Source organism: Ambystoma mexicanum, chromosome 9 (assembly GCF_040938575.1).
Source record: "Ambystoma mexicanum isolate Mex_15411 chromosome 9, UKY_AmexF1_1, whole genome shotgun sequence".
NCBI lineage: Eukaryota > Metazoa > Chordata > Amphibia > Caudata > Ambystomatidae > Ambystoma > Ambystoma mexicanum.
In genome coordinates this window covers 857,770,005-857,796,877 of record NC_090931.1, presented here as the reverse complement: position 1 = coordinate 857,796,877, position 26,873 = coordinate 857,770,005, and the positions used below count along the sequence as shown (strand labels likewise).

At 48.2% G+C, this 26,873-nt stretch overlaps 1 protein-coding gene across 1 annotated transcript in view; it reads left to right on the top strand.

Annotated features, from left to right (window-relative positions):
• Positions 1–26,873, top strand: part of BARD1 (BRCA1 associated RING domain 1) — a 1,013,377-nt gene that overhangs the window by 859,445 nt on the left and 127,059 nt on the right. The window contains exon 8 of the mRNA XM_069615932.1: positions 19,774–19,909. Coding sequence (XP_069472033.1) covers positions 19,774–19,909 — 136 coding nt within the window. The remainder of the gene's footprint in view (positions 1–19,773; positions 19,910–26,873) is intronic.

Sequence of the window (26,873 nt, the reverse complement as noted above, 5' to 3'; positions counted from 1 at the left end):
TTCTTTGTCTCCAATACGTCCTTCACTTGGCAAATGGGACTTCTTTATGTCCGCAGGTTTTCTCACTCTTAAAAAAGTTGGTACAGTTTCAACTTGGCAAATCAAAGACTTTCTTTACATACCCGCTTGGAAAGTCAATGGTAAAAAGATTCCTTACTCAGGAGAGCAATTAGTTTCCACTACATTACATGTCCTTTTCAAAAACGACACTGTAATCAAGTTGAACTATTCAACAGTTATGCAACAGTTCATCAAAACGGTGGTGGAATTGCAATTCTTTTTTCACCTTCTACTTTAGCCACAACCTTCTACCACAGGCACAGTACTACTTTTTTCCCTGGTCCACTCACCTACCAGGACTAACCACTAATTGGCCCTTTCCTGCTATTCTTGCCTGCCCGGAAGAAAGCTCCTACTACTACTCGCAATATGTGGTAACGCTAGTTCACAACTTTCCACATTTAACTCTTTAATGGGGAAAGTTAGACCAACAGCATCTTCTGGAGTAGGTCTTTTGGCTTGAAACCCAAGTGGCTTACAACTTCAATTATTCAATGATTCTTACATTGATTTGTTTGCCTGTGTCAATACAGGTTTCAATTCCCCCCACCCTCTTGATCCTTTCTATAAGGAGGGCTCGTCCCCTGCTGTCGCTGACCTCTCGGCACACAACCCACTGGCTGTTGACAATGTGATTTACATCTTTTAAGTTTGCCACATTGAATTTGCCCTGCTATCTCTTGGCTTTGACAATGCAGGAAACAAGGCCGAATATTTCAATGATCCTCAATGGTAAAATGGAATCCCTTTGATTTTATATGTGCCCTTCTTTGACTTGGGCAATGCGGGTTACAGCGTTTTCTTATTGGGTCTTTTCTCTCCCATAAGCATATTCACTTTGTTTATAAATTGTCCCTTTTTGGCATAGACAATGTGGGTTATAATCTTCTTCTGTTCGCCCTCTCCCTTTTGAATCATTACATTCAGTTTGTATTAAACTGTTCGGTATTCAAAATAAGGTTTTGTGTAAAGCGGTCGGTCTTGGAGCGCCCCAGTGTTACCTTGATTAGGCCAACTCACTGGTTGCCGCTGGCATCTCCTGCAGAACCGCTTCCTTAGCTGCACTGCTTGTCAGGGTTTGACACACGTCTGACAGCTCTGGTCGTCTTCCTGCTGAACGTGCGGTCTATTAATGGCGCTCTCCCTGCTCCACGCGCTCCGGTGAGATGCAGGACAGAGATAATTTCACTCGTTTTGGATAGCCGGTCCCAGTACTGCTGCCCACTGAGCATCCTTTGCATCTCATGGGCACCACGAGTACTTGGCATCTCGCTCTCAAAAAATTAGCAACACCGACCTCTACTACACACTGCTTTTGATGCTCCTGCTCAACCCGTACCTGAAGGCCGTTTAAACATTTAAAGGTCCTGCTTAGCCGTGGATTGTTATAAAAACTACTACATACTACAGTCTGCTAACTCTAAGCCTCGCTGTCATGATGCCTACCCCTGGGGACCCACACCAAGTCCAGCAACCCCGGAAGCAGGCATCAAGTTACCCCAAGCGAGCTCAACAACCCACGCTAGGCTCATATGGAGAGTCAGTCCTGGCACCATAGGCTCCAGGCTCATAGATTAAAACTTACCTGATGCAGACCATGCTGCAAACTTACCTGATGCAGACCATGCTGCAAGAGCTCCAAGCCAAACGAGGCTTGGAAGGGACTAATTTACCTAGCGACTATTTTTTTACTCGAGTGGGGCTGGGGAGGAATACTTACCCGGGACTACTTTGGAGGCTATTTAAACCACGCCCGAAGAGCTACACACGCTTCGCGTTATTCTGCATCCAGCAGCGTAACGCTCACCGTCCCTGCAAGTCTGCATCCAGTCTTCTGCCACGCCCGCCTCGAGTTTGGAGCTCCTAGAAAAAGGGAGAAAGAAGGAGAAAAGGTTAGAACAAGAGCAATACCTTTGATACTTACCTGAAATCCCGATCCTTCGAGCTGGAAGAAAAGTTATTTTATGCGCGTCGCCTCGCCTGCTGCAGCGCCACGCTGAACTCACCGGCCTTCGCAGCATCTTCACATTTCACCGCATCCTCCTGCATGTTCCCGTCGCACTCCGGCACCTAAGCAGAAGACGAGAACAGCAAGGTGAGCCAAGGGAATACACAGAGGAATACCCCCCCCTAGACTTACCTGATTTTACCACCGGGGTTACTATTCTTCACGGGTCGGCGCCGCTTCCACTGCATCCTAGCCGAACCCCGGACCCTAAGGGGAAAACAAAAGGACAGCAAGGTGAAACAAGGGACTAACAAGGGGAACCCTCCTCACCACAAAAGACTTACCTGATTTTACCGCCGGAGGCATTATTCCCTGAGACTTCATACTTTCTCTCAGCGCCTGAATAAGGGAGAAAGCAACAGGTTACATATGGACATTATTTTATCGAACTGTGTTGGATAATACAAATCCTTACCAGAACATTACCGGTTGCCACGAGGAAGTCTTCAGTAGGATCAAGCTACAACCTGCAAGGAATCGGACAAGAGTGAAAGTCAGGCATTTGAACTCTTACGAACTACATACTTACGGCGTTTTGGAAGGAATATCGGAGTCAATATTGTCCTGGAACTCACCAATTCCTTCGAGCCAGTGAAGCAACTGGTTCCCTACGCGCCCCTGCGCTCAATGTAGGATGGAGAACTCATCTTTTCAAATCAGGTGAGACTATAAGATGGGACATCCAAGGTGATCTGTGGGGAGAACAGCGGGATGGGGGGGGGATTTACGCTCGACTCCACGGGTGGTTAATTCCCTTTCTCCATTTGCAGAAGAATATTCCTACGGGCCAAGCAAACGAAGCTAGGTGGGCCAGTCCAGTCCGTCATCTCGCCCCTACGCGTCACATTGGTGGAGACAGCAGCAGTCCAGTCCAGATTGACGCCTCTGTGGGAGCCAGGTGAGCGTAACACTCTTCATCGTCCCAATACTAAGAGCATTATGGGACTGGAAGTCCATAATGTTCTTATTTGAATTAGCATGAAAATCTTCAACATCTTTTAATTCACCTTGTTCAAGGATTTATGTCGCATATGTTTAATGGAAGGTTTTAAGGCATTTGGGGTTCCTTTCTTCGATTTACAAGTGGAATCCCGCGTAGAATCAGTACTTCTAAAAGTAGTAGCATTAATTCAGTTTTCCTAATATTCATCCTTTTCATACTCACAAATAAGTCTTTTATATTTTGTTCATTGGGTAAAACTGGGTGGAAAGGCCCTACGGTGACAATATGCCATCAAATATGCAGGTGTTTGAAAACCTTCATCTTCATAGGAGGATGAATACCTCGCCTCTCCTGGCGGAGTCGCCACATTCCCATGATGGTCTTCTCCTCATGTGGGATCTGACTCCCACCCCTCCGCCCCCGATACCTCCCCCAGGGTTAGGATCAGCTAGTTACTCCCTTTCTCTGGCCACATGGGAGGAGGCTTTGGGCTGGGATCCTGGGATGACTCCTCAGGATTCATCACAGGCTGTTCTCCAAACACTTCCACTGCCAGGGTGCATAGCGCAGCTCTGTCAATTCTGTACACCCTTCTATGCGCCCGCTTCTGGCATGACATCAGGGCCAGTTCACATAACGGTGCAGCACTCCATAGACTTAGTTCCTTTTTTCCATGCACTCTGTTTGCTAATCGGGAACATGCTCTCTGAGCTTTTTAAAAAAAAATTCCATGCCAACTCCATGAAAGACCTCTGGTTTCAAGCCGTGTGTGGATTGCGGCCGGAAGATGTAGGTCTTGGATCCGCACCAGATATGTTCGTGCTGCTTGGACGAGGACCACTAAACCCAGGGTTGTGGCTGTGTCAGTCCATGCACCCAAGGCCCTACGGGTACGGGCAGCAAAGATCTTCGTGTTTTGCAAGGGGTGAGGTTCTGTGGTTTCGGTCGAGGTTGCGCAGCACAGATCGACGCTCCAAAGATTGGGAGGCTCCGCGAGTGGAGAAAAAGCATCAGATGAGGTCGCGTTCCCCTAGTGAGTCCTCATTGCTACCCTTCTTCTCAAAGAAAAAGAACCACTGCTCTGAAGGTTAACCCGGGTGGCCTGCACATGTGCCTTTTCCAACCAGACCTTATGCTGGAGGAATAGGAGAACTTCCACCTGAAGATGCTTGACATCTTTGCCACGGCACAGGCAGCTCCAGCCCAAGTGGCTGTGTCGCAGGCAGCGGCGCTGTTCGCTTCGGATGGGGCGCCGATGCGTCCCACTGAATCTTCTGCAAACCTGCAGGGTACCCTCAAAAGACCACTCCTGTGTGTCTAAGAGGCTCGGGCCTGGTCCAGAAGGAGTGCGAGATCTCTCTGCGTGACCAGGGCCACAGCTTTATCAGTGGCACCGATTGGAGACATGGGCTCCACAGGAATAGATCCCACTCCCCAGAGACACCTTGATGTCTAAGATACATAACATCTGTGACGAGTAAGACGGCCAAGTCCCTTTTGCGCTTGAATCCCATGGGATCTAGGGTGACGAGACTTCCCGGTGGCATTATACAGAGGAGCTCAGGATGCAGTGGATCTGGCAGAGGACCTGCAAGGGGCCAGCAGCCTAGTCACTTCCCCTGAATTTGGACATCTTACCAACTCCCACCCGAGGTAAGCCTCGGGCCGCCTTCCAGCACCTGATGGCGAAGGTGGCTGATACTCTGGGGCGCTCTGCTCCGTCCAGGTCCAGAGTTCAATACAAACTCTGACACTCCGGACGATGTTCCAAAGCAGGACACCCTCATGACCTTTAATTTGGCGGTGGATGCACTAATACTAAAAGTGTAGGAATAAACCTGCATCTCTTTTAGCAGTGGACATGAACCTGACCAGAATGCACTGTTCCGCTCCGTCGGACCAGCCTACTTTTTCACCCACGCTTCACCTGAAAGCCTGGAGGTTCAGGCCGCGACAGTGAGCCTGAAGACCTTTAACTTTCCGCCCATTCCACCGGACAGGGAATGTAAGAGGTTGGATGCGTGGTACAAAAAGGTGTTTGCGCTGGGCACTGCGGCCTGTGAACGCCTCTTGTGCCGTGGCTAAATTCTCCTTTGGCATCTTTTCATCAATAGCCTATGCAGCAGAGGGAGATATGAGGGATGGATTTATGTCCTTGCTCTTGGACGGCGAGCATGTGGCACGTCCAATGCTGCCATCTGGAGTGGACTTGTGGGCAGGTCCATGGCCTCTAGCACAATGGTCAGGCGCCATTCAAAGCTTTGACAGGCGTGCTACATGAGGTTTCCTGGTAAGTACATTCCATGATGGCCAGAGTTGGAGAACAGAGTGATCCACAGAGTCGTCCAGTTAGGACTTTTGACTGCCTTTGGTAAGAAGAAGCAGCATCTATTCTGATACATTTTCTGTACATCGTTTTTTGCATGCTTCTAAATTTAGGGCCCAGAATTAAGCATTTTATATTTCTTCACATACATTTATTTTTCTTGGTGTTTGATCGCAGTAGGGACAAGAGGCCCTGATGATATTTTGTAGGTTAGCTTCTAACTATTGTGAGATGTCAGCAATGTGAGGTGGACAGCTGTTTGATGATTGTTCAAAACATGCCATTTATATTATAGAACAAATAAAGTAAAAATGCCCCACCATCCCTACTCTGCTGAGGATTCTCCTTCGTAACCAAATCTAAAGGAAGGGAAACACTCTAGCACAGGATGTCTGGCTCTCACACTAAACAACAAATACACAAAAAAATGGCAATTCAAATAACAAACAACATTTACAGTTTCTTGATCACCTCAGTAACCTGGGTGGATTCGCTTCCCGAGGATTCAAAAATGAATTCTGCTTCAGTGTTCAACCAAAAAGAGAAATAAGGAAGTCCTTGTAGACCTAGACCGCCTCAAAATCAGTTCGATCACAGTCAGTGAAACAGTTCTTGGTGAACAGTTAGTATATATTTAGTTATAGAATTAGGATTCACAATTTGTCACAATGATTTCACAGTGCCGTTCTAGTTTACCATGAGAACAGTCTCCTTTGCCTCATAGTACTCCACTTTGTTTAGGCTACTGCAATGTTGCATCTTCTGACAACCAGTATATCACCACAGCTTCGGTACTGTGGACTACCACCACAGCTTCAGTAAATTTGGATTTCGAGACAGTTATGACAAGATTCACTTTCAAGTACTTTAACACCTTCACATAGGCAAGGCAGTCTTCCTCTGAATATCTCTTCAAAAGGGGCACCCTTTTTGCCTTTGTCTGTCTGCCACAGTAACAACTTAGTTTTGGTATGACCCACATCTTTCTTCTTTTCACAGTCTTTGGCAATATAGGTTGTCAACTTCAAAACCATCTTTACTAGCAGCCAGTTTCCCTTCCCCGACTTTGCCTTCACCTATCTGCCAACTGTTAGTCTAAACGAGAACTCAGAAGCCTTGGCTTCAGGTAATGCTTGCAAAATTGTATTTTAGGTAAGATTCAACCGTTTGGGTTCACCAAAATACTTTTATTTTGGCTCTGCACAATTTTGTTTTCACTTTTAACATGGGGGACTCGTTGCTTGGGCATACTTTTACGTCCCGTCCCCTTTCCTCCATACTGCATGGACGTCCCTACCAAGGGACGGGAGGCAGAACCTTTTTCACCCGAAAAAACCTTCTTTGCCTTTAAATTTAGAGGCGTGCAGGGGTGCGGCCCAGGGAGCATGCTCTGCCCTGACTCCGCCCTCTCGCGCCACACCTCAGTGCCCTTTGCTGCATCAACGGGAACAGGCCGAATTCACCAGTGCTCCTGGGTTTGGGTTCGGCCATGTAATTTTCCACACGCAGATACTACTTCTCTTCTGTCTGTCTTTTTATCATTCAGTTACTCGGTCCTCAGGTGTCACACTCCTCCCTGGCGCATGACAACAGCTACAGGATTCAGCAGGTGTCCATCCTGCGACGGGCTCTTCCCGACTAATGATCCCCAGCCCTCTGCTTACGGTGCCTTGGCCCAGACCATGGCTGGCAAGCTTGTACTGCGTGCAACACACTTTCCTTGAGGTCTCTGAAGAACAGACTAGCCAGGTGGAAGGAGCTTTTCCAGAGATCGCCTCCAAAGGACCTAATGGACTTTGTCTACCATCGATCCAGGCCCAAGGTAGAGCTGCGCTTTTCCATTGCACCCTGGAAGGGAGACTCCTTCCCAAGGACTTGCCTGCGCTAAAGGGACCGCCCAGGTCCTTATACCAGCACAAGTACTAAGGCTGAATCAGCTACCGGCCGACAGACCAAGGGGTCAGTAATCCTCCCGGTGGCAGTGCTGAAGGACCGGAAGGTTCTTTTACCAGGTCTTCATCCGAGGGGCTATGCCCAAATACCAGCAACATGTCCGAGAGGCCGCCTATACGCAGTTCTACCGGCAGATCCACCGAGGACGAAACGCCTACCAGGCATCGGCCTGAGGAACAGAGAGGGCCCCATGATCCACACTCAAGAGTCCTGGACGGGGCGGGGCCCAGTGAGCCGAGCAGCACGACGCAGGGACGTGGAAGGCAGCTCGACAAAATGGCCACCGCACCAGAAAATCCAGACATCCGTCCATCGCTGCTCCACGGAAGGCAGCAGGTGGAGGAACGTGTATCAAGGTGGGACTGGTGTCAACCCGGTATGTGGCCTACAGCATACCCTTCCTTCGCGCAAGGCAGGTTCCCGCTGCGGCGTTATGGGCAGGCCACGGAAGGGCTCCAGCAGCCCCCTGCTACCCTGTCAATATCGCCTACCACCACTCCGGCCTGCGAGGACACGTTCTTCGAACGGTTCCTCGAACGGTTCCTCAGGCTCATGAAATTTGCTCAAATGGGGGTCATCCTCAGGGACGCCATCGGGGACGTGCTCCTGCCAATGGCTCCTGTGCCGGAGGCCCCAGTACAGGTGCCCCTGACCCCTGTACAGCCTCCGCTGCCCACTCCGGCCCCCCCAACCGATAGTGCAGGCGGTTCCGTACCAGCATCTGCTGCAGCCTCTGGCTCCGGTCTCCACAACCCAGCCTTTGGCACCCAGCACCCCTCCACCGCTGCCAGACCAACCGGACCCTCAGGTGGACACGGATGAGGAGCAGAACCCAGACACACAGTAATCAGCCAAGGCCTTCCATGAATGTCTTGTGGGGCTGGCAGAGTACTTGGGCTTGCCTCAACCCGAGGTCGAGCAACCATCAGAGGGGGTCCTCGCCGAAGTCTTCACGCTACGTCCCACTAAAAGGACAGGGATCCCGATGCAGAAGGACGTAGTTGCCTTGGCCAAAAAAGGCTGGCTCAAGCCCCACTCGGTCCAGCCAGTCAATCAGTGCCTGGACACCCAGTACAGGCAGATGGAGGGGGATACACTCTTGCTATCGGCCCACCCTCAGCCGCACTCCTCAGAGATCGCTGCGGCATCACTATACTCCAAGCCTCAGTCGTCGTCTGCCTCTTCCTCCGCGGCTCTGCTAGGCAAGGAGGAGAAGATCTTGGAGGTGTACGGGAAGAAGCTGATTTCCAATGCGTCCTTGCACCTTCGTCAAGCCAACGCACATGCCATGCTGGCAGCCATTAACCAGAGGCTCTGGCGGGAAATTGCAGATTTCCTCCAAGAGTTTCCAGCACAGAGCCAATCACGATTCAAGGCGGGATTGGCAGAGGCCAAGATGGTGGCGCAGGACATCGTGGAGTCCACCGTGGCACACATTGACACCTCTGGCCGTTCCATCAGCATTGCCACGGACATGAGAAGAATGGCCTGGCTCCGTGCTACGAAATTCAACCCAGATATCCACAAACGCATCTTAGATCTTCCATTCGAAGGGGGTGACCTCTTCCACTCCAATTTACGAGGAGCTGGTCAAGAAGAAAAACAGCTCACAAACTGCCAAGTCTTTATCCATTCTGACAAAGAACATGCCCAAAACGTTCACCCAGTCACAGCAGCGCTCCGACAAGGGGCATACATACGGAGGGTTCTACATCTTCCAAGAGCGGAGGTCCAGGCAGCCTGACCGTTCGCTGACTCAACATCGGCACAAACAAAAAGTGGGCCGGGGTAAGGGCTTTTTCTTTTCCAACAGCCTTGTAGGGAAAGAAAGCATGACACGCCCCTAAGGGTCCACGTGTCTCCAGTGGGGGGCAGGCTTGCTCTCCATGCACATTTTTGGTGCCAGAATTTCGCAGACCCCTGGATCCTCTCCGTAGTATCCACAGGGCACTGCCTCCCTATCCCAGCCTCTACTCCCTCTTCCCCTCCACTCCCACAGGTTGGGACAGCAACTCTTCTGGCGGAGAGCCGGTCGCTTGTCGAGAGCCAGGCAGTGGAGTAAGTCCCAGCCTCCCAGCGAGGTTTGGGCTTTTACTCCACAATTTGCGCCATTCAAAAAAAGAACCAGGCAGGCCTGAGGGTTGTGCTGGACTTTTCCGCCCTCAACCTCTCCCTACCTCTACAAAAATTCAAGATGGTTACGCCAGCTTTGACACCGGAGACATTGTGCAAGGGAGACTGGATTTGCTCCCTGGATCTGAAGGACGCCTACCTACATATCCCGATCTGGGGGCCTCCTCATTCTTTTCTACGATTCAGGATCATGGGCTACCATTTCTAATACAAGGTGCATCCTTTCAGTCTCAACTCGGCCCCAGGGTCTTAATCAGGCTCATGAACACAGTGGCAGCCCTCCTCAGGTTGCAGGGCCACCACATCTATACCGTACCTTGACGACTGGCTCGTCAGGCCTACATCTCAGGAAGCAGTGCACCATACTTCCCACGCTCTGATAAACACACTGCACGAGCTGGGTTTTTCCCCTCATCCTCAAGAAGTCGCAGCTGCAGCCCACATAGAGACGGACATTCTTGGGTCTTGTTTGGGACACATGTTCTGAGAGGGTTTTTCCCTCTGACAAGATCACGGCCCTCAAGAGGGCCACTGTGCACTTCCTCAGTAGAGAAGTGACCTGGGCCTGGTGGTACCAACACCTACTGGGGCTCATGGCAGCGATCCTCTTGGCCATCCCCCACACGAGACTCAAGATGAGGTTACAGCTGCACTTTGCAGCCTCTTGGAACTGGGACCAGGCCTCAGTCAGAAATGATCAACGTTCCTCCATCACTTCACCTGGACCTCACATGGTGGTCCAGGGACTGCCACCTTCGGCTGGGCAAGCCCTTTCGGCAACCTACACCGCAGGTCACCATCACCACGGACTCCTCTCTCTAGGGTTGGGGGCCACCCTGGACAACCACTGCGTCCATTCCACCTGAACCTGGTAGGAGCAGGAGTACCACATCAATTGGGTGGAACTTAAGGCCATCGGGCTGACACTCAGAGCCTTCCTTCCGGTTATCGAGGGTAAGGTCGTCCTCATTGAGACAGACAACTCGACCAGCATGTTCGACGTCAACAAGCAGGGAGGTACCAGATTCCCCTCCACTATGCATGCTCTGAGTCAGCATGTGGGAATGGGCCCTGGCGTACATCATCTACCTCATGGCTGTCCACCTACTGGGGAATTCAACCTGGAATCAGACAGGCTCCGCAGATTGGGGGCAGACAACTACAAGTGGCAGTTGAGCGACCTAGTTCTGCAGGAAATCTTCAAGTGGGGACACCCCCAGGTGGACCTCTTTGCCACCTGGGACAACATGAAGTGCCATCTGTTCGCTTCCTGGCAGGCTCAGTGCCCGGGCTCCCTGGGCCATGCATTCCAGATTTGGTGGAACAGTATGACCGCATACACCTTTCCGCCCACTCCACTGATGCACAGGGTGATATGCAAGATCAAGGAATCTCGCCACCTCAGCATCATTCTAATAGCACCGTGGTGGCCAGCCAAGCCATGGTTCTCGGAGCTGTACGCCCTCTCGGAGAAGCCGCCCATTCGCCTTCTGACGATCCCAGCGCATCTTCTGGTGCAGCAGGTGGGGCAGTGTCATCCACCCTGCACCACAGAAACTAGCCCTCACAGCGTGGTTCCTGAATAGGTCACGCTAGCTCACCCCAGCCTTTCCCAGGCTAACCTAGAAATTATTCAGGGTGCCAGGAGCAAGTCTACCAGGGCCCGATTGTCTAGATACATTTGACTGGGCTCGCCAGGCTCTACCCACCCATCAAGAGGACACACCCCGTGTGGGACCTCAACATAGTCCTGGGTGCCCTGGCGCACAAACCATTTGAACCAATGGTGTCCACGAACATCAGGCTGGTAACCATTAAAACGGCCCTGCTAGCAGGCCTCACCTAGGCTGGCAGAATAGGTGAAATCTAGGTGTTAGTCGTCTCAGAGCCATATACTACATTTCACAAGGATAAAGTAGTCCTGCGGACACACCCAGCATTCTTTCCCAAGTTGCCTTCCGCCTGAATGAAGAAATAGTGCTACATAGGTTTTTTGCTGAAGCCAAAGAGGAGGCACAGAGTTCTGCCCTGCCTGGATCTCGGGCTTGCCCTGAAATTCTACTTGGACAGGACCAAGGGTTTCCACAAGTTGTACGCACTTTTTGTCACCTTCGGCAGATCAAGACCAGGCTATCGGGCCTCTAAGGACTCCATAGCCCATTGGATGGTCTTGGCCATCAAAGAAGCTTACGAGGGACAGCACAAGCCATTGCCGGCCAACATGCACGCCCACACAGTTGGAGCTAAGGCAACAGCCATTGCTTACCAGCGGCATGTCCCCTGGCAAGTCATAACAAGGGCCACCCCTTCCGCTTTCTGCAAGCACTGCTATTTGGATTCCGGTTCTAGCTCAGACGCGGCTTTCGGATAGGCGGTTCTCGGAAACTGGTTTGCTTAAGGAGGTTCTCCTCTCCACCCTGGGGCTACACTTAGTTGTAATCGCCCATGCAGTATGGAGGAAAGGGGACGGGACGTAAGAGTAACTATAAGTTACTCACTGTAGTGACTAACATACTGTTAGTCCTTAGTCCCCTTTCCTCCATACGTCCCACCAGCCTCCCCCCTAATAAAACTGGTGTCATTGGGCAATGTTAATCTATTGTCGACGCGTCCATGGGGACTGAGGTGTGGCGCCGGAGGGCGGAGTCAAGGCAGTGCATGCTCCCTGGGCCGCACCCCCGCGCGCGCCTCTAAATTTAAAGGGTAAGACGGTTTTTTTTCTGGTGAAAAAGGTTCTGTCTCCTGTCCCTTGGAAGGGACGCCCATGCAGTATGGAGGAAAGGGGACTAAGGACTATAAGAGTATACTAGTCACTACGATGAGTAACCTATAATATGCTTGCTCTCTTCTTCAATTATAGATACTGTTTAACTGCTAAACTTCTTTTATATAAAAAGGAATGCCCGCTAGAAAGTAAAGGATAGAGTGCAGTCTTCCTTTGGAAATTACAATTAGGCACATGTGTCCACTATATGTCGTTTTCAAAGTTTAAAGGTTTTAACAATCGTCTTATCAACATTAGGTATTCAGCAATGGGCTTTGCAATGTTCTCGTCTTAAAAAGACATGCAACCACTTCTTCGTAAGGTTTATCATCCTTACGGGTTTTAGCAGGGTTTGTTCTTCACACGAGTAGAAGGCAATCACCCAATACACGCACATGCTACTTTTCCATGTTTGCTTATTAAAGCTTCGACTAACAACTTCAGCTCGTTTCTGACTCTTCGCAAGTGAATAGGAAACTGGATACTGTTGCCGGCAGTGTTCGTGCAAGGAATTAGAATGCCAGGTTTCACTCACCGGCTTCTGTAATCCTTGTTCTGCGGGTCACATGACTTCTACGACTTCTGGCTACACAGGGACCCACACCTTTCCTTGCTGAGTGTTTCCGATCCGGCCACATGTTTAAGGAGCCCCTCTCACTCCTGAAACCCACGGCTTGACAACAGCTCCTCGCCCTGATCTCCTACATGTTCCCTCCACGGCCTCCACAGCAATCAGACTCACATGGGGAAACACAGCCTTCCTGCACGCCTTCCCCTGCACAGTCTCTGCACTTCAGAGTTTGGGGAACAGGACCCTCTTAGTACAAGCAAGTGAAATGTTCTGTATTCACGTTCTGGGGTCCCTCTGGTGCTCTCACTTCTGATTGGTTTGCCAGCTTCATGTCTTTCTGCTTCTACTGCAACAGCTTGCACTCCAGTCACAGTTCCAGCTCCTTCTAATTGCCTGCACTGGGAGGCCTTTTATGCCTCCCAGATTCCTCTAGGTGTGGGCTGATAGGCTCAATTTATTTTTTTATTTATAAAGTGCTTATATACTTGTGAAGTGCTTCAAGGTGGGAAGGGAACAAAGGAATACAGTAATCATTCTTAGGCCTTGAAGATTCCGAATGATCTAAACAGAAAAACTAGCATACTAGGCCTGGCGACATTTCTCCTAGTGCAAGTGCATGTGCATGAAGTGAAACAATTGGGACCCAGCTCGAGGGGATATTGAGGGCGGGAGGCAGGACAGGCAAACCTACAGGTCCTAGTACATTTAGAAACATACTCACAAGGGCCTGGGAGCAACAACTTCCTTCTGATGCTCACAAATCTTTCACACAACACAGGGGGAGGTTATTACACGTTTTATTCATTACTACTTTCTTTTTGTGGCCTACATTTCACTTCATTTCCCTCTTGGAAAGTCTAACTGTTCGTACATTTCTTTCACTAACCCTAGTGGGTGCTGATATTCTGCCTATCTAGAACAGCGATAGAGAAGAGTCTGTCCCTTGCCTTACTCACTACTTTCCTATTTCTAAAAACACCCTTCCAGAAGTTGGATTATTTATTGCTTCCTTCTAGAGTGATACTTTAAAAGCAAAGTCTACATCTTGATCATCAACTTCTAAAGCATTGCTAATCGCTGTTTTTAAAACAACAATTATTGCTTCATACCCAAGCTCTCAATTAATCTGAGGGTCTTGGAGGAGGGGGGAGGTCAGGATTCCAACCTGAACCTCTAAAATGTGGTTGACCGATTTCAGAGGGATTGACCTAAATCTAACTGCTTTCTTCAGGACTGTGTCCCAGTCCGAGGGATGGGATCACTACTATAAGTGTGGCAACCTTTTTCTTATTGCCAGGCACTGCATCAATTTCTTTGGAAAGGGTCTCTTGTTGTTTTTCATTTTTGTGGGTCCTGCATGGGAACACAACATAAACAAATGGGCTGTCAATGTCTATGGTATCCCAATTAGGATATTATGATGGGTTATCTTACTCCATCTTTATCATCTTACCCTTGATGACAGCGAGGTGTGGTCTCTGTAGTTGACCAACTGTTCGTGATCTGCCTATACAGAAAAAATGCAGGTATGTAATCTGCACAGTTTTTAACAAATTGTCATGATATCCTCTCATTTTATTAAATCAATAATGTACCACTTTTTGTCTCTTACCAGTGGCTTCTGGTCTGTGCCAATATTCAGTTATTTCTCTTCTTTTTTTACTCTAGACCTATGGATTACCAGCTCTAATGAATTTGAACAAAACGGATGACAGCACCTCTGGTAGAACACTTTGTGATGATGAAATGCACAGAATGACATAAAATTGATAATATTAGAAAAGGTAAACACCGAAAAGAGGAGGCTATGTAGGATCCATGTTATTAAAGAGAGAACCACTATGGATATTTTGCCTCAAGAGTTTCAAAGGGGGTCTGAATGAAGAGATCTGCTGGAAAACATTGGCTACATTACAATAAGGGTTGGGCAAAAACATGAATGAGATGAAGTAAGATCACCATGAGCCACATGGTTTAAGAACGAGGGGGCGCCATATATACAATTGTATTACGCAAAAAACATGCATCCAATATCATATACACAAAATAAGGCCGCCCGATACGTCCAAGTGTGATGCAGTACTAACATCAGATACATGGATGCACATCCAACACTTTCATTGGGAAGATGTGTTAACCTTGTAAACATGACCGCTCATGTGTGGTGAAAGGCATTTTGCTATATTTGTATACAACTCTTGACATACTTTTGAGTTACATGCAAAAAGTTAAAACACCTGTAGGTTCAAAAAATCAAAATGATGGTGAGATTATATATTACTATTGGACCACATACCATTGAAATAATTGTTTATACACAAGATACATATACCAAGCTAAACTAAATAAAATAACAGGGGAAATGCAATGAAGTAACATGCAAAAGAGCTGACAACACTGTGGTACGAATTGAAAGTAAAAAAAAAGTAAAAATGAAAAGAGGACAGGCCGGCTCGCACACAGTGCGAACGTAGTTGTGATCATGTGATGCGGCCGCCCAGAACCCTGAAAGTACAGCAGGTGTTCCTCCGTGGCATCCAGTGAACGGCTTACTATGCAAAGGTTTCCACGAACAGAGTGTTGGGATAGAAAGGGGAAAAATGAAAAGGAATAACAAGAAAAGCACACGGTAAAAGCACGAGGACCACTAAATAGGAAGAAAGTGGAAGAGACCGCTAGCGCTGCTCCCATCAAACTTATTGCCTTTGATTGTATTAACCAAACAAAACGGTCTCAAAGCCTTGGTATAACATACCTTAAAGGAATAACAAGTTTATATTCATTAGACCTTGTAATCCATAGGTCTAGAGTAAAAAAGAAGAAAAACCTGAATATTGGCACAGACAAGAAGCCACTGGCTAGGGACAAAGTGGTACATTATTGATGTAAAAACTGAGATGATATCATGACACAATTTGTTATTAAAAACAGCATAATTACATACCTGTGTGTTTTCTGTATAGGCCGATCATGAACAGCTTGTCAACTACAGAGACCACACCTCGCTGTCATCAAGGGTAAGATGATAAAGATGGAGTAAGTTAACACATCATAGTATTCTAATTAGGATACCATAGACAGTGACGCCCCCTTTGTTTATGTTGTGTTCTCATGCAGGACCCACAAAAACGAAACATAAGAAGAGCCATTTTCCAAAGAAATTGATGCAGTCCCTGGCAATAAGAAAAAGGATGCCACACTTATATTAGCGACCCCAGCCTTCGGACTGTGACACAGTCCTGAAGAAAGCGGATAGACTTAGGCCAGTCCCGCTGAAACCGGTCAACCACATTTTAGAGGTTCAGGTTGGAATCCTGAACCCCCAAGACCCTAGGATGAATTGAGAGCTTGGGTATAAGCAATAATTGATTTAAAAACGGGGGATTAGCACTGCTTTAGAAGTTGTTGATATAGACGTAGACTTTGTTTTTAAAGTATCACTCTAGAAGGAAGCAATAAATAATCATTAACTTTGGAAGAGTATTTTTAGAAATAGGAAAATAGTGAGTAAGGCAAGGGACAGACTCTTCTCTATCCCTAGTACATTTAGGTCATGCATACATAAACAGAGGTGCAGAGAGGGGGACAGTGGGGTGGGGACGGCGGTGAACAAAGAGTTTGGTCCAACAGGGCCCTGGATTAAGTGCAGAGAGGTTTCCCCACTCAAGGAGCATAAGCTGAAAGTGCAGTATTGTTGAACAAAGTGCACCGGCCCGGAGGCAAGTGCAAAAGAATGGCGGAGGAGCCTGGGACCTGTAGGCTCTTCAGTTGAGTCGGGCAACCAGAAAGCATAACTGAACTGTTAGGGATGAGAAGGAGGGTGACTTCAGTTCTTTGAATTGCCAGACTACTGCTACAGCATGCCTCTTCAGCCCTCTTCCTTGTCCCGGTACTCATGGGATTATGGGACGTGCAGTCCCCATCAACATAGTAGGTTATTGTAAGTATTGGTTTAATTTTAAGGGTAGATTTCCCTTAGTTATTTAAGGATAAATCATTGGCATGTTTAGTTACAGAGAAAGACAGTCTATTTAAGGCACTACTTATAGATTCCTTTCCATTATACTTTTGGGAGTAAGGAATATGTTAATCCTGAAATACTTTTAAGGGTCTTTCTATGGGGAAGGCTTGTTCAGGTTTAATAGTATTCATGCCCAGAGCCACAGATTTTATATGCGATTCAGGGACGTTCTAATGACAATCAGTAGTTTCCAGTTTTGGCACTTTGGAAAGATGTTCCCTTTTAAAGGACACATACCGTGTCTCACCCCACGGGATAACCTCGCCACCCTGGGCCTTGTGACCTCCCAGGTAATCATCTCACAGTACACCACCCCCAACGTTTGTATCAGGAAGCGTCTGCCTTTCCCTGACCACCTTGCAGGAGACTTTGTGGCAGGGTTTCAGTGATGAATCCATAGGATTCTTCACACTATACTCTTGGGTGTGGCGAAACGCAGCTTTGGAGTGTGACAAGTCTGAGCAAAGCTGATTTAAAAGCGTATGCATCCCGTTTAAGTTCATCCGGCCAGAATATGTGGACTCTCACTAGTGGATGGAAGGGAGAAATCCAGCAGATAGTTTTCCACCGTTTTTCCTGTGTTTTTTATCCATGGCTTTAGATGGTTTTTAGGTAATTGCTATTAGAAGCCATGGGCCTTTGATAGTTTCTTAGCCCTTCCTATTTAATGGGTTTACATTGATTGTGATATCACGCGTCTACTGGCTTGCCAATCGTGAAAGCACTTCTGTGGGATATCTTTACTGTGCCTTATTTTAGGTGACTATACACATTGTTGATTGGTTGTATGTTTTGCATTCCTATAAGTGATGAGACAAGGGTCTGCAACCTGCGGCTCTCAAAATGTTTTGGGCTAAGATTTCCAGGATCCCTCGCCATTGAATATGCTGGTTCGGACCTATGATCCAAAACCTCTGGAGAGCTGAAGGTTGCAAACACATCAAACAGGTGATGAGTAAGATGCTTAAACGGGGGTTTGCAACATTTGGATCACCATATGATTTTCACTACAACTCCCATCATCCATAGTGGGCATCGGCAATTGTGAGGGATCATGTGAGTCATAGTTAAAAACCTCTCAAGAGCCACAGGTTGTGGACCCCTGTATAAGAACTACTTCCATTTATATTATTGCTAATATTGGGGACTGCACATTGTTTGACCACACTATTTTTAATGCTTATATATTCTCTTTTCAAGACAATAAATAGACATACATGCTAAATAGGAGTAAGAACATTCTTTGTCTTCCTGTTTGAGTACACAGAGAATATATTGCAAGTGTACATGCTTGGTTCTTTAGTAATGAAATGGTGTTGGGAAGGTATTGATGACACCTTGTGTATATAGGCACGTTATAAATGCCATATCACCTAAAGTTAATTATTTACACATGGGTAATAACAATGGGTCCCTAAGTGTTCTGGGGGTAAGCCCATGACCGTTTGCTGAGCAATATTAAACTGGCAGTTGCTCAGGGTTAGTAGTTTCTCTTGCACTAAGCACAAAGCTCCAACTCTCAACGGAGCTTTGCATCTTATATAGCACTCTGCATAGCACTTCATTGCTGCCAAACCTGCCACAGTCGCAGGTGGGCATTTTTACTGCTACTGGGGGTTGGGCTCTGGCGAGGAAGGTATGATGAAACTCATGACAGCACACAGGTTGCTTTGCAGTAACACAAAACCTAAAATGCACTCTTGTCACATCCTCTCCCTCAGTCCTTTTGGTAGGTTCAAAATGTGTCAGAATAAAAGGATTGCTGCTTTGAGGGGGTCAGACGAGCACTTTTGACTATTTACAATATATCAATCCGCCATTGTGCCGGTATTGTTGGGACTTCGACATCTGCTAATGTTAACCCAAAAGTCCCTTGGTAACTTCTGTGTCTGCCATGTGCACTGTTCTTCCTCAGTTCCTGGGTGTGTAGGTGCCCCACCCTTTTGTGTTATGTGCACTGTGATGCGCATTAAACTGCAGTTTGACCCCTGCTCCCACATTTTGTTGGTGACCATGATGGCCTTGGTGCTGATATCATTGTGGCCGAACACTGGAACTACCTTTGCTTAACCTAAAGCAGTACTTCTAAGTCTCTGAAAGTCATGTCCTACTAAATTCCCCTTCTTTGTAACTGAAGATTTGCCACCTTGCGATCCTTTGCAGAATCTGTTGCTTCTTTATTTTTCTGAAATCTGAGTGCTGCCAGTGCCGAGTGATGCACCCCTTTTGTGTCGATAACTACTTGTTCTACAGTATTCTTTGTATTGGTATCGTTGAAGAGCGACTTAGTAGATGTTTTCAGCTATGGCCATCACAACTGGCAAGACTGCATGGCGCAGCTATCCCATGAATCTCTGTGCAATCCACGCCAGAAGGGACCTTGAATGTGATAAACTGAGGATATAACAATTTTGATGGGAAGTGGTAATGGGAGTAGTAGTAAATATTGGATCTGACTAGATTAATTGAGGAAAATAGGGAAATTTCAGGGTTTGTTTCATCGACATAAGTGCTGAATTCCTAATTGCCTTTATTCTCGGGCTTTCTTATTCCCCATTTTCGAACCTGTCTTCCCCTCACTTATCCACCCTGAATTTGCAAATTGTTTTGTATGTGGCTGGAAAGGTACATCCAAACCATTGAACTCTACATTATAATGTGCATTGCTCTACTCTTGTTCACTTATGCAAAAGCCCAATCACCTTTGCTGGTTGCTAAACGCAGTGTGCGCGCAACTGTTTTTCTTTTTTTACCAAAACAGAAGTTGAAGCATCTCAGCTGCTTTGTTTTGCTTTTAATATTGTAGAGCGTCTAACGTTCCGCAAGTTCTGGACTTCATCTAGTTTACACTGCAATGAAATATGTATAATGCAAGAGCTTAAATTGTAAGCGTACACTGGGACTTTGACTGTAAGCATTGCCTGTTTTTTGCTTGTGATGCACCATTAAATGTTATTGCATCAGGTAATGCCTTTTATTCTGTCTACAATACAGTCGGTGAGCATGAATCAGCCGCGTGAGGGCCCTGTTGTGTTAATGGGCAGTGGCCTCAGTTTTGATCAACAGAAGGTGCTAAGCAAGCTAGCTGGATTGCTTAAAGCTGGAAGATGTACAGAGTTTAATAATACTGGTAAGGATTAATATTAGTATTTGACTGATGTTTACCCTCTACTAGAAATTCACTCATTTGCTTATGAGCTGTGCCACATAATGCGATTGTTTATTTAGGCACGTTTGAGAGCACTTAAGAGCATGAGAGGAATTGATGCATGCCAAGTAGCTTAAAATCAGCAGTGGTGGCGGTCATTACGTTTCTAAGGACTGATATGCACAGCCAAGGATGGCATGTGCTTCTGACACCTACCCCACAAGCTTACAGTATCTGCAGACAGAAATGTTGCCCCTACGCCCTCCTCTCTTGCTCACTAACCAATATGGTCACCTGCAGATCCCTCAACCGGCAGGACTGGAAGAGGTAGGGAAGACCGCTAGATGGATAAAGATGTGGATGTGCCCCATACTTTGTATAATGTGTTAAGTAGTCTTTCATTTCTTTAGGTATGTGGTTCTCAAACTGTCAGACTTTCTCCACTAAGGGGAGCCAGATGGATGTCGGGGGAGGACAGGGGGGCGGGGGGTGTTGTTGGGGCTCTTTAGAAAGGGATTGCTTCGAGTGATTTTAATAGAAATATAAGCATTTGATAGAATATATAAGCTTTTAATGCTTGTGGGGCAGGGGCCCAGAAATCATATTTTTGCTCAAGCGGGGGTCCCATGATAACAGTTTGAATACCACTGCTTTAGGTGCTTGGACTTCTTTTATAATGTGTAGGTCTAAGTCCTTGTTCTGATGTTGAGGACAGACCAGATCTGGCAATTGTATAGCCTATTGAAGACTGGTTTTCATCACTCCAGACCCTCTCTACAATAAGTATGTGGTTGCTCTGTTGAGAACCCAGCAGTGCTGGCCCACAGAAGACTGGGGGAAGCAAAATCGAGCTGAACAAATCTCTCCTCCAGCTTTAACCTCCTTGACATATCAGCAGCCTTTGTCACTGTCGACCAATGCTCTCTTCAGGATCTAGGACACTGAACTTGCCTGGAGTGCCTCTTTTTTCTTAGATCATTACTTTTCATCTCCAATAACATGGATGCCTGGGATTCAACCCATTCCTGATGTCATCTCACACAGCTGTGTACTCTGCTGCTTCTCTACCCTCTACATTTATTCCCTCGGCAATCCCATTTCCTCCGTCAGATTCTCCCATCACCTTTTTTGACATGGGTACACAACTCTTCGCTTTTCATGCCCCCACACCCAAACTCTCATCAAAGATCACTTGCTTTCTTTCTGCCATCTGATACTGGAAGCACTCTGCTGTCTTATATTAATTTCAAATCCCCAAATACAAAGGTATTCTTATTAATAACCCTCAGTTACCCCCCCAACCCTGTTATCGCCAGTAAACAGACTCTTCAAATTCCTGCTCCTTGTCTTTAAATATATTTATTTTATTGGGAATTTATACAGCGTTTATGCAACTAGAATAGTGTTTCAAAGTGCCACAAGGCAAAGGGAGCAAGGAAGCAAAACATGCAATGGAAGAAAATGACAATAGAAAACAATTGACAACAGCGGTCCTACTAGGCCTTGGAACATTCAGAGCATGCAAGTGCAAAGAGAGAGAGGGGAAAGGGAGTGGGGGTAAGTGCAGGAGTGCCCCACTGGGGCAGGGGAGAGGTGGGAAGTACCAGAATACGCATTGCAGTGGTAATGGGTACGTGCAAGGCAGTGAACACCTGATAAGAGGGAGGTCAGCCGCAAAGCCAATACGTGCAGACCTGAGGAAACCACAAACCAGTAAGGGCCTGAAGACAAGTGCAGGGGTGGGGGGAGGGTGGATGCTGTGGGCGAATAGGCAGAAGGCCAGGACTTAATAGGACTCTTAATAGCCCAGGTCGCAAATCTCAGTGACTCTGGGGGATTGGCATGGAAGGGAGAGATGGAAAGAGGAGGAGAAAAGGAAAGTCTTGGGATGCTTGAGGAACTTGAGAAGATCCGGCTCAAGACAGAGGGGGAGAGAGAGGCTGTTCCAAAGGAGGGAGCCAGCTGAAGAAAGGGAACGACCACCAGCTCTCTGCTTAGAGAAGCGTTTGACCAGCAGAGAGTTGGCGCCGGAGGATCAGAGAGATCTGGAAGGACAGTATTTAGTGAGAGCGAGTTACAGATAGCATGGCCCCGGCCCCAGACATACTTATGTATAATGCAGAGGGATTACATTTGATCCTTGCAGCAACCAGGAGCCAATGGAGAGATTTTAGGGCTGTAGAGCTATGGTGCCTGGGCTTGAGACCAGGGATAAGTCTTGCAGCCCTATTCTGGATTAATTGGAGTGGGCGGATAGAAGAGGAAGGTAGATTAAGGAAGAGACTGTTGCAATAGTCCATCCTGGAGAGAACCAGAGCTCTGGAGACATTGAGGTTCTGGGTAAAGGTGAGGAAAGGGAGAATGTCTGTGAGGAAGTGAATTTGAAAATGGGCCTTCTTGGCAAGGTCTAAGATATGAGGAATGAAAGAGAGCGAGGAGTCGAAGATGACTCCAAGGTTTCTGGCTTCTGAGGAATGAAAGGGGGAAGCTCAAAGAGGGTGGCCAGAGCGAAGGGAGGAAACTGGGAACAGGAGTCCCGATGGGAAGGATCTCAGTCTTGCGGACATTGAGACAGAGATCATTAGAAGTGCACCAAGGCTGCATAGCAGAAAGGCAATCGGGAAAGACATAGGAAGTAGGAAGAGAGGCAGTAGGGAGTTTGAAGAAGGGTTGTGTGTCATCTACTTAACATTGGAAGCGCCGGGAGAAGGTGGGCAAGAGGATGTTAAAGAGCCAAGGTGAGAGGATAGAGGCCTGGGGAACACCACAGGTGAAAATAGAGGTGGAGGACAAGGGACCCACGATCACTTGGGAATGACTGTCGGTGAGAAAGGAGGTCAGCCAGTCCAGTACCCGGCCTGAGATACCAAGGGTATCATGGAGCCGTTTTATAAGGATAGAGTGGTTGACCGTGTCAAAGGCAGAGGAGAGGTCAAGTAGAATGAGAACAGCAGGAGAGTTTGAGTCAAGATTTGCAAGCCATTCTTCACGGGTGATCAGGAGAGCAGTTTTCGTGCCTCTAGATGCATGGAATACAGATTGATGGTCGTGGAGGCAACCAACGAGCTCAGTATGTTGGGTCAGTTGTGGAAGACCAACTTCTCAAGGAGTTTCCCAAGGAAGGGAGTGATAGTGATGGGGCGGTAGGTGGCCGGACATGAGGGGTCGGCAGAAGACTTTCAGGAGGGGGGGTGCACAAGGGAGTGCTTGAGAGAGGAAGGGAAAGACCCAGATGCAAGAGTGGTTGCAGAAATCCGCGAGTGCTTCAGCGAGGGAACAGATATTGTCCTTGATAGTTCTCTAAGAACATGGAGACCAGTTTGTATGAGACCTTCATAGAGCAGACTACTTGTCTGATGTGATACAGAAGGAGTAGAGATACGAAGAGGGTGTAGGAGGGGCCAAGGGAGGCATGGGGATATGGAGTGCAGTGGAGGAAGAGGGAGAAATCAGGATGTTCTGAATTTTAGCAGTGAAATGGGTGGCCAGTGCAGTGGGCCTGGGAAGGAAGAGGTGAGGTAGAGACTGAAGATTGATTGGCTTAGTTCCTTGTGGATGTTGAAGAGTTCAGCTATGTTGGCTCGAGAAACGCGTGCCTGGATGTGAGCCCTCTTCTTGGAGCGAGTAGAGAGACGATATTGCCTTTGGAGTAGGCGACAGGCCAGTTTATCAGAGGATGAACTTGAGGTCTGTCACTTCCGTTCAGATGCTCTGCACTCAGAGCTGCTAGATCGCAGTCATACCAACTGTTAAGCTTGGTGATGCTCGGTTTCACGCGGATCCTCATGACAGATTATCGAGAGTGTTAGTGATAGCAAGTTGGAGATTGTTGAGAGCAGAGTCTGTTGAGTCAGTGGGGGGCAGAGGAGGAGATGAAGGTAGAAGCAAATGCAGCAACTGGCACTCGTTTTGTTGGTTGCATGACCGCAAAAAAGGTTGGCTGTGCTGGAGGTGGCTCGGTCAGGGGGCCGAGAGGTCCCAAATGGGAGGAGAGGAGGGAGTGATCAGACAGGAAAGCAGGGTTGATAGAGGGTCAGATAAGATCTGCATGGCTGAAGGCATAGAGAGTTTCCAGTAGAGTGGGTAGGACCAAAGGCAGAATAGAGAGAGGGAGAGAGAGGTGCAGAGGTTGCAGGAGAGAGGTGCAGAGGTTGCAGAAAAGAGTGGAGGATGTGACTGATGAGTCTAGATGGATGTGGAATTCACCCAGAAGGAGGAGTTTAGAGGTCAAAGTCATGAGGGGGGAAGAGAAATCCACCCATTAAGATATGAAAGTAGAGATAGGGCCAGGGGGCCTGTAGATAGTGGCAACAGTGAGAGAAGAAGTAGGAGAGACCCCAATCTTGCAGACCAGGCTTTCAAAGGCGGTACAAGGCTGGGTGGGTATAAGGGATGAGGGGACCCACTCATTGAATATCAGGGCTGCTTCACTCCCAGATTGGTTAGGACGAGGCTTGGAGGTGACCTTGCAGCCATCAGGGAGGCGGCCGTAAAAAGCAGTGACTGGGCTGGCATAGAACCACGTCTCGGTGGGAGCGAGCACGTTGAGCTCAAAGTCTTCAAGAAGGAGGCAGATATCAGAAGAATGTTTGATAGCAGGGCGAGCATTAAGCCTGGCTAAGTGAAGCTGATCACCAACTTCGAAGCTTTTCTGAATTGGGGTATAGGGGATGGGATACACCTGTTGGCGGTGGTGAAGGAGGTGCAGAGAGAGAGGAAGGAGGGACAGCAGTAGGAAGGAAGTTGAAGAGAGATGGCAGACGCTGGTCAAAGAGGAGTAGATTGGGTTGAGGGCCCTGAGTCATGATAGTGCCATTGTTATAGACATTAATGATGCACCTAGAGGATGAGAAGTGAGCTAAGAGTACTTCCCATCTGGTGAGCAAGAGAAATCGGAGAGAGTGGAGATCAGATGCAGAGTCCATTGGTCTGGAGAGTGGACAGAAAAGAGGATGTGTGTCTGGAAGTAACGCTGATATAGGTGTCTGCAATAATTAAGCCAGGATTAGAAGAGAGGAGATCTTTTTAGAACTTTTTTCTGTCAGACTTCGTGAGAGAGGGAGGATAGGAATAGGAGTTGGCGTAAATAGGAGAGTTGCAGAGAGCCATAGAGATGGTAGAAAGGGGAGAAAGGGAATAAAATGAGACTACACAGGCAGGAAACGACTCACCAGGCGGCTCAGCAGCAGAAAGTGGTGGATAACTGTCCAACAAGTCTTCGGTTGGAGCAGGCAGTTCCGGAGGGAAGGAAGACCAACAAAGAGACTAGGCAGAAGCAGGCAGATCCAGCGGGTGGCTTCAACAAGCGTCAGGGCCGTAGGGCAGCAGAAGAAAAGGAGTGGAGAAGGGGGCCAGAGTCGGCAGAAGAGGAGTCTTGAGATGATCATCGTTGCGGGCATGTAGCATCAGGCCCTGGGTTGCAGAGGAGCTCCAGGCAAGCAAGCAAACCTGTGCGTAGTGGATCATGTGGCATGGCCTGCAGAGCTATCGAGAGAGGCATAGTCCGTAACCTCTGTGTCGAGCGAAGTTGGAATGCAAAGGCACAGAGGGGCTGAAGATGCAGGACCTGCAGGTTCTGTAGCACAGAATGGAGGCAGCGATGGGAGGCTACAGCTCGCACCAAGCTCACTGCGAGTTCCCAGCGCTGAGGAAGGGATGGGGATACTAGGCCGCAGTTTGCATCGTGCTGTACACTCTACAGGCCTAAGCGTCGAAGATGCAAGGAGACGCTAGGCTGCAACTTGTGATGAACTCACCAGGCCCTGGTGACAGATGCAATGAGATGGGGTGCCAGACCACAACCTCCGATGCACACTATGCAGCTATTCACCAGCTAGTTCTGACTGGTACCACGATGGGATAGCACAGACCCCCAACACCAGTGGATCCAGAAGACAATCAGCCACAGGAACATTTGTCATGGGGAGGTAGAGCAATAGTGGCGGGAGCAGAGCGCTGATGTGGGAAGCGACAGGCAAGAGTATGCTTCAGGTGTGGGCAGCAGCTTCAGTGGTCACCAGGCGACCCAAGACTTGCCAGGCACAGTATTCATCAACGCAAGACCAGCCAATCAGCGCAGACCCAATGTAGCACCCACTTTATAATGAGCCCTAGTCGAAGCATTGGTATTCAAAGCAAAACACAGCAGTTTCTGGATGCCCCAATGGACCAGTGTCCATGTGCACATGTACTTGGGAAAGGAGACCTGCACAGGACCAACTTGCACTCCGTTCGCCCAGTTCAGAAGAGGTACATTGTGTAATGTTCAGTGGGGAAGAGCATGGAGCCCTTCTAATGGATAGTAGAAGTATTCAGCAATGATTCGTCCCCTAAAGAGCTTTTTTCTATTCACAAATCCGGAATCCATCTGAACGGACATGCTATGGAGCTGGTGCAGTGCCTCACGTGGGGGAGTACAAATGAGCTTGTAGCACAATTGATATGCGCCTCTTCTGGTGATGGAGGTGCGGGCACCGCAGATAGAGGGGGGTTTAAGGAATCTGCTAGCTCCCACTTCAAGTGAAGTCTTTCAGACCTGCAGGTGTGACAGGCCCCTTGGGTGCTCCTTGTTTTGCTTTCCAGCTGCTACAGCCACTTTCACTGCGGTGGCCCAGGGGCGCTTCAGCTGCTGGTGAACTCCGGCGTGTCTGCTTCAGTGCTGGTGGGGAGTAGGATCTGTCTGCGTCTCCCGCCCCAACGTGGCTTAAGTCCACTGACTCTCTGAGCCAGAGCAAATGCTTCCTCCTGCACTCCGGTCCCTTGGGTGGCCGCAGTCCACGGACCAGCCAACCGCTCCCACAGGCAGCGGTCCTTGCTCCATCCCACTTTGCTCATACCTGCAGGTGATGAGGCAGGACCTCCTCACTCTACTCACTTTACTCAGCTGCTCTGCAATGCTTTGGCCTCCCTGCTCCTCACTACAAGGACGGTCAGAGGCTCAACGAAA